This window comes from Larus michahellis, chromosome 13 (assembly GCF_964199755.1).
Source record: "Larus michahellis chromosome 13, bLarMic1.1, whole genome shotgun sequence".
NCBI lineage: Eukaryota > Metazoa > Chordata > Aves > Charadriiformes > Laridae > Larus > Larus michahellis.
The window spans coordinates 15,176,186-15,192,731 of NC_133908.1; the positions used below are offsets into that span (position 1 = coordinate 15,176,186).

The window sequence follows — 16,546 nt, forward strand, 5'->3', positions numbered from 1 at the left end:
TCGTGTTGAGATGGAATTTTCCATGTTCAGGTTTGTGCCTGCTGCCCCTTGTCCTGCCACCGGGCACCACTGAGAAGAGTCTGGCCCCGTCCTCCTGACCCCCACCCTTTAGATATTGCTGAGCATTGATGATGTCCCCTCTCAGTCTGCTCTTCTCCAGCTGAACAGCCCCAGGGCTCTCAGCCTTCCCTCAGCAGGGAGGTGCTCCAGTCCCTGCAATGGGACCAAGGAATCTGTTCATAGCTGGAAGAGCAACTCTCCGTGAAGGACTTGGCCTGCTCCGGGGAAAACTGCCAACGATGGAGCTGGGTGACAGTGGAGCAGCACCACTGACTCCACAAGGCCACAGCACAGCGCAGCCATGTGCCAGAACGTGCCAGCTGCTCACATCCCGGCAGCAAGGTCAGGCACCGGCACCGCGGTGAGGAAAAGCTGTGATTGCTCTGGAACCTCCTCCAGCATCATCACAGGACAGGCTGCAGCAGCGTGAACCTGGGGGAAGTCTCCGCAGCTGTGGAAGGACTCTGGATGCCTGAGGAGGTAACCAGGAGGGGAACCTGGCCCACGACTAATCAGCCGCACATGTTCCGATGAGCTCACTCCACACTGACATGCCCTATGATGGTTTCTCCAGAGAGGAAGGGTTGCACAGGTTCACGCTTCCAGCCAAATCTACAGCACAACTGCAAGCACAGGGACCCCCACAACCAAAGTGCAACCAGTTGGAATTTCATCTCTGGCAGGAGCCCTGTGGCTGCCAGCACAGCCCAAACACAGAAACCATTCCGGGGTGCGGGGCAGGCAGCCAGGGAGAGACCCCACGTTTCCAACAAGCTCTCGTGCCATTCATTCAGAAGGAAGTTCAGCTCAGGGCACGCACGCCTTGCTCAAGCACGAGCCGGAGCTGACACCACCCCGACATGTTTCCATGGAGCCGTTCAGGTCACAGTGCCCAGGGTGACCAGCAGCCCCCCAGCTTTCGCGCAACCATCCCCGAGCAGGGCAGCTCCGAGCACTGCGGGCAAGGCTGAGAGCACACCGCAGGGCCCCACAGGTCGTATCTGGGGAACAATGAAGACAGAGTCGCTCCTGAAGGACAGTTGTGCCACTTCTAACTCAGCCTGTGTTCCAGTCTTTTTCCTTACCTAACTCAGCAGAATTAGGTATTTCTAAAATGACTGGCAAGGAATGTGGAAAAGAAAAATAATATTCTTTTGCCTGTACCATAATGCACACAAGGAGTTCAGGCGAAAGACTAAATACTTACAGATTTGCTATTTACTGAAGATGTGGCTTGTACAGACAAAGCACAGCAGGAAGGACACCTGGAAAGCATTTCCCCTTCCCTTCAGGAAGGGGTAGAAAACCTTGGCTTTACAGAATTTACAGATTTCAGTAGAAGGAGTGATCTATCTTTCCTTCTGCATCTCCTTCTGGAAATAAGAAAGTGAAATCTGATCTCTGACTTGCACAGCCTGACAGTAAGTAGCTGTAGTTTACAAAATGTAGGAGCTTCACTGCTGGCTCAGGCACGCTTTAAAGGGGACTGGGAAAAACGACTAGAATTGCAAACCTAAATAACCACCAGCGGCTGAGCTGCACACAAAGTATGTTCAGACAGTTGCAGAATCTGCAAATTCCCAACTGAATCCAGACTGTGATTATGTCTGTCGCAGCAATCATATTTCACTAATGCTCCTGCTCCGGAGATGCACAGCAGCCGTTATCCCTGACAACCTTCCATCCTGACAGTCCTCTGCTGCCAGCAAAGGCCCCTCATTGCAGCCAGCTCCATGGCAATGCTCCCTCTGCAGCAGGAAGCGTAGCACCTAACTGGCTTCTCAAGTCTCCTGGGCTTCGAGCCCATGGTTTCTCTTTATAATCAGAATTTCTGCATTCTGATATTTCCCCTACCTCACAAGAACTTTCATAGATATGCAAGAGCAGGGTGACACAGAAAACCCAAGAAAGCCTGCTTAATAAGCACCTTTCTTCTCTACCACTTAACCACCCAATCCTAATTATCATCTTCATCATCTCCTTTTCCTGCAAGCAGCCAACCTTTCTGAAAAAAATCTGCTGAAGCTGCAAACATGAACTCTGCCTTACACTTGCAATCATTTAAAATAGAAAAAAAAAAAACCATCTCGAGAGAGTAAAATCTAGTTCATCGGTCTTGTTACTGAGCATCTCACCTGCTGCAGACAACTCCCAGAGCCACAGATGCTCATGGAGACACCCAAGTGCAGCAGCCAGTGGCCACAGAAACTAATGGTCAGTAAGAAGAGGGCACTGAGTCCTAGTTCTGCATCTATTCCTTCCAGAAATAGCTGCTTCTAGAGGGGAGGTGGGGGGAAATCCCTTCAAAACCAGGCCAAGAATGATTGCCGCAAGCTGTCAGGCATCCTGAGTCAACACAGGGGCAAGCTGGCACTCATGAAGTCCGTCAGTCTGTCCCAGCCGCCCGTCCCGCAGTCACGCTCCCTGAGAAAAGGGGCAGCAGGGAACAGACTCGAAGTTGTTCAGCTGCATCTCCATCCCAGCCCCAGGGAGAGTCCAGGGGCACAAACAATCCTCACCCGGCGCCTTCTGTTCCTTCCCACCCAGTGAGGAGGGATGCTGCATCTCTAACGAAAGGCCCACTTCAGCCCCAAAGGGGCCGGCCAGCCAGCACACGGGAGCTGCCAGCACCCAGCGGCTTCCTGGCAACGTCGTCCTTCCCAAAAGCTCAGCGCTGGCAACGCACTTTCACACAGGCATTAATTTTATTATGGTTAGTTTATGATTTTGCCTTACTGCCCTGCTATTTCTGAACACGGGGCTGTAATAGAAGGCGTCTGACGGCCCAGGAGAAAGGGGAGCTATTACACCACGGAGTCCCTGCGGTATCGGTGGCCTACGTGAGACGGGATTCAAGCACAGCCTGTGTGAGGGGTTGGACACTGAACCCAAGGAGGGGCTCCACAGCTTTCCCTTCCCTTTCCATTTCTGCCTGTCAGCACTCACAGCCTCAAAACCCTCCCTCAAATAGTACTTCTCCAAATGAAATGCTTTGGAAGGAACACAGCTGCTTCCGAATGATCATCAAAAAGGGCCATTCCAGCCCATCCTGAGACATCACCCACTGTTAGCTCTATCTGGTCACTCTGGCCTTACAGAATCTATAACACAAGACAGTTCTGCACACCCGCGGAGCAGCTAGAGATGAAGAGGAACAGGGACATGGAAGCTAATGTTCCAGGCATCAAAAGCTTTCACATTTACTTTTTGACTCCAGTCTTCCCTCTGGCATAGCTCACCCCTTGCATTACCCTTGTCTAAATCACAGCTTGTGATGTGACATTAACACACGCTACGTGGGTCACCTGATGGCTTTCAGAAGGTCAGATTACCCGGTGTTCAAAAAAAAACTAATTACTTCAAAAATATAGTACAGACATAACATTCTGCATCTCCATTATTAAAAATGGATAGATTTGTACTGGAACACAACTAACATGCACTAGGTATCTTATAAACCCCAGCAGAGGCAAGACACAAACTGCTCTTGCCATGAGCAGCGAACTCCTGGTCCACCTTCCACCTTCGCAGTGGCGCAGACATACCCCTATGAGCCAAAACTCTGCAGGAGAGCCAACACCTGGCTACCCTCGATACCACCTGCCCACCTTCTTGCAGCAAAGACAGGGTCAGACCAAGACCAAGACCAGCACTGGTGAGGCCCCACCTCAAGTACTGCGTTCAGTTTTGGACCCCTCGCTACAAGAGGGACATTGAGGTGTTGGAGCGTGTCCAGAGAAGGGCTACAAAGCTGGTGAGGGGTCTGGAGGACAAACCTTATGAGGAACGACTGAGGGAGCTGGGGTTGTTTAGCCTGGAGAAGAGGAGGCTGAGGGGAGACCTTATCACCCTCTACAACTACCTGAAAGGAGGTTGTAGAGAGATGGGGGCTGACCTCTTCTCCCTGGTGACAAGTGATAGGACGAGGGGAAACGGGTTCAAGTTACGTCAGGGGAGGTTTAGATTAGATATTAGGAGACATTTTTTCACTGAAAGGGTTATTAAACATTGGAATAGGCTGCCCAGGGAGGTGGTGGATTCACCATCCCTGGAGGTGTTTAAAAAAAGGGTAGATGGGGCACTTAGGGACATGGTTTAGAAGTGGTTCTTGTCAGGGTAGGCTAAAGGTTGGACTCGATGATCTTAAAGGTCCCTTCCAACCTCAACAATTCTATGATTCTATGATTCTTCTATGATTCTATTCAGCCACCACACCTTGAAGCCTACCATTAGGGAACCAGGCCAACGAATTTGGAAAAGGAACTTGTAACTTCTGCAGCTTATGATTTGAAGAGCACGGCTTCCCTGGCATCCTTAGCTTCTTGAAAGACGAATGACCTGTAGTACACTCCTAAAATGTAAGAATGTCTTGCAGTGACCAGGCAACAGGCAGTCTAGGAGATTAAACTCACCACCTATTTTTGCTGGGAGGTGATCACAGGACGCAAATTTTATGTTCAGTGTCAAGTTCAACTCAGTGAATTATATGAAGGATTAACTTGATCCTTTAAGTGAAATCTTGCTTTGTAACCCTGCTCCAGCCTGATCACACATAAGAAGTCTTTTATATGAAGACACAGGAATTCATTAGAGTTTATCTTCTATCAGGACTTTAAATAATTACTGAATCCGACCTTCTGCCCCGCCACCTCTCTCTACAAAAGCATCAGTTTGATTTATTCCCTGTTTTGAGTGGAGACACCTTTGCTCATTAGTACTTAGCCACATCGCCACAGGTGAGCCCTGTCCTGTATATTTAATCCTGAGCGGTTTTGACTTGGCAGAAGTGAGCTCCCTATTGTAACTCCGATGGCTGGCAGAAAAATCACTCTTCTATCAGCAATCCTGTACTAGTGTAATGGCAGGCCCTAGTCCTCTTGGAGGAAAAACTCACAGACTGGAAGCTGCTGATGCTCACAGAGCCAGCTCCTGTGCCGGGCAAAAGACAATGAGCTGAAACACCGTAACCCCAGCCTTCCCTCTTAACACAGTCCGTCACTCTTCCTCCGGCACATCACGAGCACCTTGGCTGCTGCTTTAGGGAACCTCTCTTTGTAAAACTCCCAGACCTTTCACGGGCACCATGTAAAAACTGTTAAAAAGAGCAGCAGCCCAAGCATTCGGTACGCATTTTCCTCAGCACGTTAACCAACGATGTGCACTGACATTTTAGTAACAGAAATTACGGAATATGTCACAAGAGCATGAGGCTACTGCTGGTATAGGACAGGGCTGTAACTCTTTACCCACGCATCATCAAGCGGCAAAGAAACCAAGAAAACATTTCACTCTGCCGTGGCGAGGTCAGCTTAGAGAGCGGATCTCTCGTCCCTGTTCAGAAGCACTAACCCCTGCACATGACAGCACGCCGTTATTTCAGGACAGGAGCAATTGCACTCTAACAGCCTGCAGCTGGCTCCGAACAGGAAAGGCAAAGACCAACCTGTACCGAGGAGCCCCACCAGCGCAAGAGTGTTTCATTTCCACCTCTGTGCACAAATTAGGTGGGTCTTAGTCAGAGCTAGTGCTAATGGAGCTGCACAAAGACGAGCTCCCGAACGCACAGACGTGCACAGAGCTACGGTCCTTCAGCCACCAGTCCTTGTGGTCACTCTGTGCTCACATGAGCCACGCAGCCTCCCACTCGCTTAGGGAGGTACAGTCAAACTTCACGCTGTCTACCTTGGGGCTGTAAAGACACCGTTCAGTGACACCCACGCTGCCAGCGGCAGCACGGCCGAAGCATGGATGGGTATATCCACTTCAGCTTCACTTCAGCCAGTACAGGAGACACTGCTGTAAGAAGAGCAGCAGCTTGAATCCCGGGATCCCAACTTCATCGGGATTCTCGAGTACATTCCCAGGGTCTGCAGCAGGCCAACACAGCCCACGCCAAAATCAGCCCACGCCAAAATCTGCTCTGCTTCATCTTCACAGAGAAATGACAGACTACCAAGCCGTGCTGCCGTTTCCCCTTTAACTGCACCTAAGCAATCTCTACCTGAACTCCCGCGCTCGCCTCCATCAGAAGAGAGAAAACTGTCCTAGATGGCCCTGCCTACCTTCCCCTCTTCTACAGCACCTCCCTTCTGTTGTCATCATTTTTAGGATCGTACCCTACTGACCACAGTGACCATCTGCAAAGCTCCACAGGAACCAAACAACACACGGAAAGAAAGACCGAGTCCCTTATGAGTTCTAGTTTCCTGGATCAACTGTACTGTTAAGTCTGCTAATTCTTTCAGAAACAATCTTACAGAATTAGATCATCTGAATTTCTTGACCAGCCACTGCAGCTGGTCAAAAAAATCCAACCCATCACCTAGCTGTGATGGAAAGCATCAAAATGGCACTGGAGATGCCTACTTCATGATGCCATTACGGCATCTTGCCCAGAACCAGCCTTCTTACTCGTCCGCACAGACCACAAACTCGTGTATGCTCAATACCCCAAGGTCTCTCTTGGAGATGCTAGAGGGATGCCAGATCCCAGGTACTTCTGCTCCATTCTTCGTCTGGGCACAAGCATCACAAAACAGCCTGAACTTTTCCCCGCATCGTGACTGCGGACTGTGCTCGGTATGATACGGTGCTTGTAACAGGAGCTGCACAGACTCCCTGTGCCGGGGAGAGAAAGACTTACAATCTTCAGTCCATGCGAGCAGCTTATACGATTCCCCACTCAGCTGATAGAGTTTCCCGTCTCCAGGCTTGCTGGGGGGGGATGGACAGATCTGAACGCTACAGCCAGACCTTCTGCGACTGCTTTATGGGTGACACAATCCAGCAGCAGCTCCTGGCGCAAACATTTGCTCCAGCAGCCTCAAACCCCGTGCTCCCTCCGCGGGTAGCAGTGTCCTGTACAAAGGAGCACTTTTTACCTTCTAAGCCAATTCTCTGTACAGTCGGAGGTAAAACAATTACCTCATTACAGTCGCACACCAAATTCCCTTCTGGTGGAATTCACATCAGCACTACTGCAACTTTATAACATTTGCATTATAAAAATGTCTGCAAAGGAGGCCAAGAAAAACAGCTTTTTGTTCAGAGGAAGCTCTGTGGTCAAGATGATGTCATCAGAAAGCGCCAAATTAATTTCCTGTGGTTACATCCTACAGGAAATCCAAGAAGCTCAGCTTTCTTGCTAAACCAAGTAGTCATTTGTTGTCAATAACTGTTAATTATGTGCCCAGATGTGTCATAAACCAAGAACTATCCCGAGTAGCCTTCATTCCCTGGATTCCTCCCAGACTGACCGTTGGGATCTGTTCAGACCAGCAGCCCGAGGTCAGTGAAATGCAGCAGCCGCGGCTGCCGCGCTCCCACCAGCCCAGCCGCTTTCCAGCTACTTCCTTCAACCGCCTCCCCGCGCCGGGGGCATCCGCTGCCGCCGAGAAACACCACGGAGGAGGAGCAGCTACACAGATTGGCCTCTTCGCAGGAACAGGGACCCCTAAGCAAGAAAACTGTAAAAACAATGATGACTAGCAGCTTTTCTGCTCTGCATGAACAGAAACAAGGAAATCAGGAGGATTCAGGAAGTTTTCCGGCTGGTAAAATCATCACGAAAATGTCTAGCAGGTCCCTCCCCCGGTCACAGTCCTTCCACAACCTACCGAAAGACACACCTCTCCAAGGCTTACTTGATATTTAAATTATGAAATAACACTTCGGTAAAGCACTTAGCTAATTCAAATGGATCTTTTCAATGACTTAGCAGTGGGAAACGCATCTCCCCCAGTTTTCAGATCTCCCCAAAACTCCTTGCGTTTACATGAATTCACACCCGCCTCCACCTGCCACACAACCCACAAGCCCTCCACCTTCCCGCTTACAGCAGAGGGGAATCCACTGGGGGGGAACAGCTTTTATATCTGTAACTTGCACCAAAATTACGATTCTGTCCTTACAGTGAACTTTTGGTAGAAATCTCTTGGGACGGACTCTTCAGCCCACGCAGCCCGCTTCCCTGGCCTGGCAGGGAGCCCAGCGTAACACCTCGAGAGCTGCACGGTAAATGGTCAGGGCAGATCAGATCCAGTCCAAGCAACCCCTACACTTTACACAACATCATATTTTCAGGTTTGCAGGGATTCTTTTACTTTTTCACTACTTTTTAAACAAAGCACGTTTTATGTGAACATTCGGGACAGGGAGCTAATCCATTACTTGTCTGGGAAAGGCACAACACAGGATGCACGCTAACAGTGAAGCCGCAGCACCGCTATCACAGGGAAAACAAGAGCTGATGACAGCCAGGGCTCAACCGCAGAGACGTTGTATTGACACCTGCTCAGCAGTGGCTTCTGCCCTCACACCCTAGAGCCTACGCGCTGTGGGCAAAACGGACGGGAAGGGAGAGAGAGGCAGAATGTGCTCAGAGCCACATGGAGACTAGAGGCAAAAGGACAAACCAAGCATCCTGCCGCTTTCACATACCGTATCTATTGGTGCAAACAATTTCCTTCACAAAACGCAAGTGACCGGCTGGGAAGAGAAATCACACAGCTCCCAAATCCTCAGAATAACAGTGCAGACAGACAAGGCTTCTCGACACGTTCGCATCAGTGCTGACTCCCAAGTCAGTCTGTTTAATAAGCTTCCTACCTCTCTGTCCTTGAGTTTCATGGCGAGCACCAGCTGATGTCTGTGGTTAGTAAGGGCCTCCCGGTAATTTCCTTTGGAGAAGAATGCGGAGCCCAGATTCCCGTGAGCTCGGCATTCTCCCGTCTGGTCACCTGAGTCACATGCAAACAAAACAAAGGTTAGCTAACAAAGGTGCTGCTGGAAGCGACCACCAGAAAGACTGGTACTCACTGGACAAGTGATGCTCCAGCGTGAGAACCAGCGGCAGAACAAACTCATCTTTAATACACAGCCCAAACTCTCCTCTTTTCTGGCCTTCAGAAACTTCTAGAATAACCATCAACTTTATTTTTAGAATTGTTTTAATTTCTTCTTTGGCCTAACAGTTGGCAATTTCCCATTCTTCCGAGTTTATTCCTTGCTTGACATTAGCCATTTGTTTGTGAAAACGAGTCAATGACCCAGGCTTAAACCAAGCAAAGGGCATGCCAGCTCTCTCCTGAAAGCAGTTCGGCAGCACAGCTCAGCTCAGCCCAGCCACAAGGCACATCTGCTACGGATCTCAAGACAGCAGTCCCTGTACTTCCAGTGAACTCTCCTGGCTAAGGCCCTCAGTCACTGTCTTCTCCATCTCTGCAAGGTCCCACCTTTCTGGGTCACGTACCGTCTCCTGTCCTACAGCAGCCTGAAAGCTTGAAAGCTCCGTGTTGTGCAGGATAGACCGTACGCAAGAGGGATTTTCCAATTTGTTTGTTTTTTAAACCCTCTTGTTCATCCATTGTCTAACTCCTGATTTGTTCCTTCCCTGGCAACTGCCTCAGAAGCTGAGACTGAGTGCCTTTTCCTACGTAATTCTTGAAAAAACAGATTGCTTCGTTTAAGACTCATTTAAGGTTTTGAGCCCAAGCCTACAGAGGGGATAAGATCAGTTCCCACATACCTGACACCAGAAAATTAGAGGAGCTGGTAAAATCTTAGCACATTCATTGATGATTTTTTACCTCATTTACCCTCACACACAGGGGTAAAAAGGCTGCACAAGCCTGTAGTTTGCACATTTCAGAAATTTCAGATTTGATTTAGCAGCTTGTGAAATCCCATAGAAAGCTGAGCATTATAGAGAGATGCTGACGCAGCCATTCATTTGTCCCATCAGTACCAATCCAGTACTCAAGCGAGTGAAATGAGAACTCTTACCTAAAGTCTTGGCTACGTCCAAGTCCTGCTGCATGTATCCAGTGCTTTTCTCCGTATTCCCGAGGGACCAGTACGCACTGCTCAGTGCGGAGAACACCGATCCCCGCAGCTTTAGGCTGCAGGTGCCGATCTTCAGGGCAGCCTCCAGCACCACCACAGAGGCCCCATGGTGGCCCGCAGTCAGAAGTTCCTGGCCAATCACCGACACCACAACAAAGGGGCTCTTGTCCAGCTTCATCTTCTGCAGTTGTTGATAGGTGGGCTCCAGGGACTCTGAAATACATAAACGAAGGCAGAGTTACTCAACAAACCACGTTATTTGCATACAGAAATCACTTTCACAACTCATCTTCATTTTTTGGTAATCAAGTGATGCACGAATTAAGGGCCAGACTGCTTAAATCAACCCAAGAGTTATTATGGGAACTCAGGGCTCAAATGCATCATCTAATATTTAGCACATCAAGACAGATCAAGTAGCAAACTGACATTTTCCTTGCAGAAAGCCCTTCAGGAAGACAGCACAAGCATTCAGAGCTCATACTGAGCTCCAAAGACTGGCTTAACAGCAGAAGGAATATTGAAAACACCTGCAGAGTTTTGTAGGAAACTGGAAATGGGCCATCAGCAGTGGATAAGAGCACTGCAGTTTCTGCTCCTTCAGCACAAATTTCAGCTGAACATCTCCAAAATCTGTGCCTGTCCAGATACCACAGCACAGAACGTGCGCCAAGAGAGGTGACAGAAACTGCAGAAAGAAGCTACTCCTTCTTCTGCAGAAGATACTCCTGCAAAACGACAGCACTGGACCTGCCACACTACTTATAATTGGTCTAATTGAATCCATCATTCAGATGATAAAAGACCTTGGCTGCATGCTTCATTAAGGACATCAATATAACCGGACTCCAGAACTTGCTGGCCAAGGGGTGTTTCTTGATTAGATGCTCCCACCTGAATCAACACTTCCACGGCAACCTCAGAAAACCACCTGCTCCCTGTTTTCATCATTTCTGTCTCTCTACAATCACCAAGTGTATAAACAACGACAAAAGAGAATTTTAACACTTCCCTGAAGATACGAACAGTGTGAATGCGATGCCAGTTACTGACATCCAATTAGATCTAGGATTAAATGCAGACGTAAGAGAACAGAAATAGTCACTGTGACATGCCACCACTTAAGCTTATCACTGCAAGAGCAGGTACATACTCAGTTCCTGCCTTAAGGAGCTTACTTACATTCCTAGCCAGGTAATCCAGGCAAACACAGGGAGAGAGAGAGAGGGGTACAGACAAGGAGAAAGGAAGAAAAAGGAAAACCCAAGGGAAGTGCTCCTGGTAACCCTGAAGTCCAGTAGGAAAGGCAGAACCAGCATGGTAACAGAAAGGCAGACATGGAGCTCATTACTGCCGTTGGACAACAGCAAATGATAAAGGACAAAATAGCCACAACCGGGTGAAAGACGCAACAGTGATTCAGTTACTGGGGGAGTTTCACCTTCATCTCTGCGGACCCCCCGAACCCCTCAGTGTCTGCTTTCAATACCCTTCAGCACACCGCTGACACTCACAGCCCTTTTGCCTTTCCGGTTGCTCCTCTCCTTTCTCTGAATGCAAGTATCCTGGAAGCTACCCCTCACACCAGCCTATCCATAGCTTCAAACAAACTCTTATCCTGGTGGGATCAAGTCACAAGGGACTGGTTTTACACCAAAGACAGTAGCCGGAGAGATCTTCTGTCTCTCCTAGACATCAAGCTTTTGGAAAGGGGACCAGAACACCACATGGCAACTGGTGAAGTGCTTGCAGAGTGCCTAGCACAGTGGGACCAACATCCTGGATACTTAGTACAGTAGTACAGCAGATACACGCTCTCAAAGTAAAACTAGTACTTTATAAGCAAGGCTAATCTAAAATCTGCCAAACCAGCCAGTGGGAGGATAACAACTGGGAAGCAGCATCACTGAGAAGCACAGCAGGGAGCAGCAGTGTAAACACACAGCTGCAGCACAATACAGCAGCGAGATCATCCAGCCAAATTTGGGGATGCTCCCATAGAAATATCGCATCATCATTCCTGCTCAGCAGCAGCCACAGTACCTTTGGGTGTCAAATTAAATTAGCTTCACAAGGTAACTGCTATATAGGACAGAAACTTCCAGATGAATTCATTTTAGAGGATGGAGAAAGGCACTGTAAAAAAGGAAACATCAACGGGGATATTTTTTCATTTCAGCGCTTCTTGGCCCCCAAGCCCTGGGGCCCCCAGCAGCATCTGCTGAGGATGAGAACTGCCATCTTCCCTCCCGGGAAATACCATTAGGACATTGCAACACAAAGCTTGCAAGAGAAACAGAGCCCAGAGAAAGAGAGCAAAGAGGAGACTACCTCCTTCCTCTAGAGAGGAAAATCCTGGAAATGGGGATATTAGGAGAGAGAGGCAAAATGCCATACAGCTAATGCAGCTTCAAGGTCCGTGTGATTTCAACACTCTTCCTGAATATAAGTGAATTAGCAGAGCAGCCTTTTTGCCTTCTGGAATGCTGTGTTTTGAGAGACATTAGTACCACGGAAAAACTGCTGATGTGCTCTTCTGGGCAAACACTGGCCCAGGGGCATTTAAGACTCCCTATTCCCAAATGGCCAAGCACCAGAGCATCGTGGGAAGCTGCTCCAAGTAATACTAAAGCTGGGGCCACAGCAGTGCACACCCCTCTGCACTTATAACAGACAAGAGACAAACGAGCAAGGATGTCATTGGAACTGCCGCACAACACTAGTCCGACTCATCTCCAGTGCCTCTCCAGCTGGCTATCACCATCTCGCTGTCCCACTGAACCAGAATTTCTTTTCCCTCCTCCTCCTACTTCAGGCTCCCTTCTCAGCACCCGCTGACTCAGCGGAGAAGTCAAATCCCCAGGTTCTCCCCTTCTCAGATGGTGGCAGAGCAACCCACGGACTGACACTACCCCCTCAGCAGCAGATCACCACCCTTGAGCAAACCTCCTGGTGCTTACCTCGCATGGGAGATTTCATGGCGGCCTCGACCATGCCAACCAGAAGCTGAAGACTCTTGGGATCTTGAGCCAGTCCTGACGCAAACGCTGCCAGTGCATCTGCATGGCGTCCAAGATACTGAAGGGCCACACCCTGTCGGAAGTATGCCTGAAAAGCCAAGGGAAGAAGAAGAAACACCAATTACTTTATTGGTAAAAGTCACAAAGAACAAACCTGCCCGTAACCTCGTGCCGGTGGACGCTGGGCTATGTGATTACATTCTGCCGCCTTTGGCCACTGGCTATAATCAGAAAAATCCAACACCACAGCCTGGTGTGTGACTGCCACCCAGTCACTTATCCCCTCGGTGACATGACTTTCTCATCCTTTGCAAGGTCTCTGAACCGCTCTGGAGACCAGGGATAGTAACTACTATTAAGCCAAAGCTTTCCCCTTGGACTTGGCCAATTACTTACTCTTATCTACTTATAACCAAATACTTATTTCTCAAGACCTCCATTTCTGTTCTCTTGGCTCACGCTGCACACAAATAAATTATTTCCTTTCTCTGCAGTTCTTGCCAATGAGTCCAACACAAACACTAGTACTGGAAGAGACCAAAATGCACTGAAAACTCAAGATGCAATGAAAGAGTTACCGGGTAAGAGACCAGAGAATCCACAATCCAACATTTACTCAAAGTACTCAGGGATATCTGTAGCACAGACACGCGGACACCATGTTACAAAAGTCTCGAATCTTTAAGCACCTTTCATGCCCGTTATTCAGGTTTTATCTTATGTCCAGCTAACACCCTTCTGATGCAAACTTTGCTGCAGTTTTGGTTCATTCAAAGCTATTTCAATACCACAAATAAAGCTGTCAGAACAGAAGGTAAAATATTATTTGCATTTCTTCAGAAGTGCTTTAAGAACCTAATACTGCTCCTTGAGATTGGCTTCTAGTATTGCTTTAAAGGATAAGACCTCATCACTATTTCTATCCATCTGTAATAGAAACCTGCACTCAAGATACATTAAATACACACCTGTGGAAGCTTTTTACTTAAACAGGATAAATCTCCAATTAATATCCAAACTGGTATTTCATTAGAGCTTTCAAACACTTTTGGAATCCAATCCGGGGACGCAGAGATTAAGGAAAATCAGAAATGACATGAGAAATTTATAGACATGAATATTTAATCTCTTTTCCATTAGTAAGCCTTGATTGTAGAACCACTTTTAATGAATTCAATGAAAGCAGAATTCTTTTCATTAACCTTTAGTCCAAATGTGTTCTTATTGAACCAAACAAGCTACTGTACTGGAAACCCAATTCAATGTTAATTAGATTACTAGCATGAAGCTTTAAATCAAAGGAAATACTAAGAACTAACAACGTGCAGAGGCCATCAAGTACGAGTCCTCCCAGCAGCGAGCGAGCTGTCACCTAGATCATGGCGTGCACTTCTAAGTCCTTTTTTTCCCTGGAATTATCATTTAATTACTTTCTTTACCACCCGATGACAGAGGCAGTTTGACACAGCGTGTCTCTGATGGGGACCTTTCCAGGCAACACGGCTGGTCGAGGACAAATGTGCCTGCCTGATTCAATTACCAAGGATGAGGGCACAAATACGCAGCAGCCAACAAGGGAACTCCATGGCACGTGTAGGCGTCTCCAGCACCTCATGCTTTACAGGAAGGTAGAAGCCGGCCACCTCCTCTCTCGGAACCCATACTACCAGGACAGATGGCACATCAGGGAAGATGCAGCATCTTCACCATTGCAGAAAGTCCCAGAAACCCAAAATTCACTTCTACGCAGGGTTTCAAGGAAGAGCAGGAGGGAGGCGGATGCTACAGGCAGCGCAGGGAAGCCTCCCACAGCCTACAGAAGACAGGAACACTACAGCTTCTGGTCTCCAAGGTTCAGAAGGTGCCACGTGGCGTAATCCTCTCTCACGTCCCATCCCACACACACAAGGGCTGTAGGACAACAGGCAACATACTCTTCAACTAAAGGTACGGCAACAACTAGCTTTCATCTGTCCCGTGAAGGAAAATAGTCCCTGTGAGGAAAACGAAGAAAAGGCAAACTGAACAAAACACAGGGGAAGCCTCTGCCCTACTTGCAGTTCCTGTACAGAAATCCAAGGGAACATCAGTTCCCAGCGGGAGAAAACACACCATGGGTGCAACGTCACAAAAGGGGGGAAAAGAAAAAAAAGAAAAAAGAAATGAAAAGCCTGGCCATGAGTCTCCGAGCACTTTGTTTGCAGAGGAGTAAGAGGCCTGTTCTGCTCACCACGGCCTGCCCGGGAACTCCACCAGCCTCACACCACAAGAGAAGGGCCCTGCCATGCTGGGATGCACCAGTGGCTGCAGTGGGGACACTGGTTTCTAGCACCTGCCCATCCAGCCCCATCACCTTTGTGAAGCACTGAGCACAGCCCAAACACCGCGAAAAGTCCTCATCCTCCGAGCTCCGCACACAGAGGAGACACCACAAGCTCCAGACAAGAGGAGAGAAGACGACGGGGATGAGATTTGCAACGAGGACACAATGCAGCACCGGGCATTTCAACGTCCTTTCTGGAAAGCGGCTGCATCCCTTCCTCGCATCTATTCCTGGAAGTCCCCCCTGGAAACCACTTAATTTGAATACAAACACACCATTCAGAGCCCAAAAGAAAAACCTATTAATCATAACCGCAAGGAAGATTTTGGCCAATTTTTCTCCTGCAAAAACCCCTTCCTTCCTTTCTCCTCCAGTTTCCAGCTTATACAGAACGCTCTGCACACACTGTGTACCCCAGAGGCCTTTAACAAAATAAATAAAAAGCATTCACATCACCTATTTCCTCCCCAAGAGGCAGTCACAAGTTAGTTTAGCATTGGAATGAAGACACCGTATCAAGGGAAAAGATCTGCAAAGAGGAAATGGTGAGAATCACCCTTTGGAAGAGGAGAGGAAAAGGAAAGGCAGGGAGCCAGCAGCTGCAGCTGAAGAAATGAGACAAGGAGCCGCTTCCCAGCCCCGACACAGACAGACTCTTCCCACGCCTCTGCGAACTTTACATTTTTAATTGCACTATGTGAAGATAGACAAGTACTCACTCTACAGTAAAAATGACATTAATTTTCCAGTGACCCCAGGTAAGAAAAAACTATTTATTCCTTTAAAAAAAGATTAAATCAAGGAGAGAACGATGTTTTGCTGGAGACAGGACAAAGGAACAGCAGGCGTCTTCTAACCTGTGGCTCTTTGCATCCTCAATGTTACAACAAAGCGCTGGAACAATCTTTTTCATTTTTTCAATCTCTGCATCGTACTTTCCAGGAACAAGGCACCGTGCAAAAAGAAAGTCCGGCTCTCAGCTGGAATTTGGCACCAGACGCATCTCCCTCAACGGGAACTCTTTTCTCCTCACGCTGGCATGATGGAGCACACGCTCTGCTGTCCCCATCTCCAGATTCACTCACGTGCCACAGGTTAACAGCTCCGGCACCCAGCCCCCCAGCCAGAGCCCACCCAACGTTGCACAGCGCATCTACCGACGGCCCCCGCAGCAAGAACGGGGATACAGCACTACCAGCCGCAGCCTTTTGGGAAGGAAAGAGGACTATAAAAGGTAAAAGGCAGCTTCACCAACCAGCCAATCTTATCAAGTCACGGATACGATATTAGAGGGGTTGTT

At 48.5% G+C, this 16,546-nt stretch overlaps 1 protein-coding gene across 3 annotated transcripts in view; it reads right to left on the reverse strand.

The window, feature by feature from the left end:
- TTC28 (tetratricopeptide repeat domain 28) overlaps positions 1-16,546 on the reverse strand; it is a 173,289-nt gene that overhangs the window by 60,522 nt on the left and 96,221 nt on the right. For all 3 annotated transcript variants that reach the window (XM_074607074.1, XM_074607073.1, XM_074607075.1), the window contains 3 exons: positions 12,864-13,011; positions 9,844-10,116; positions 8,668-8,798 (listed from right to left, as the gene is read on the reverse strand). In XM_074607074.1, the coding sequence (XP_074463175.1) occupies positions 8,668-8,798; positions 9,844-10,116; positions 12,864-13,011 (552 nt within the window). The remainder of the gene's footprint in view (positions 1-8,667; positions 8,799-9,843; positions 10,117-12,863; positions 13,012-16,546) is intronic.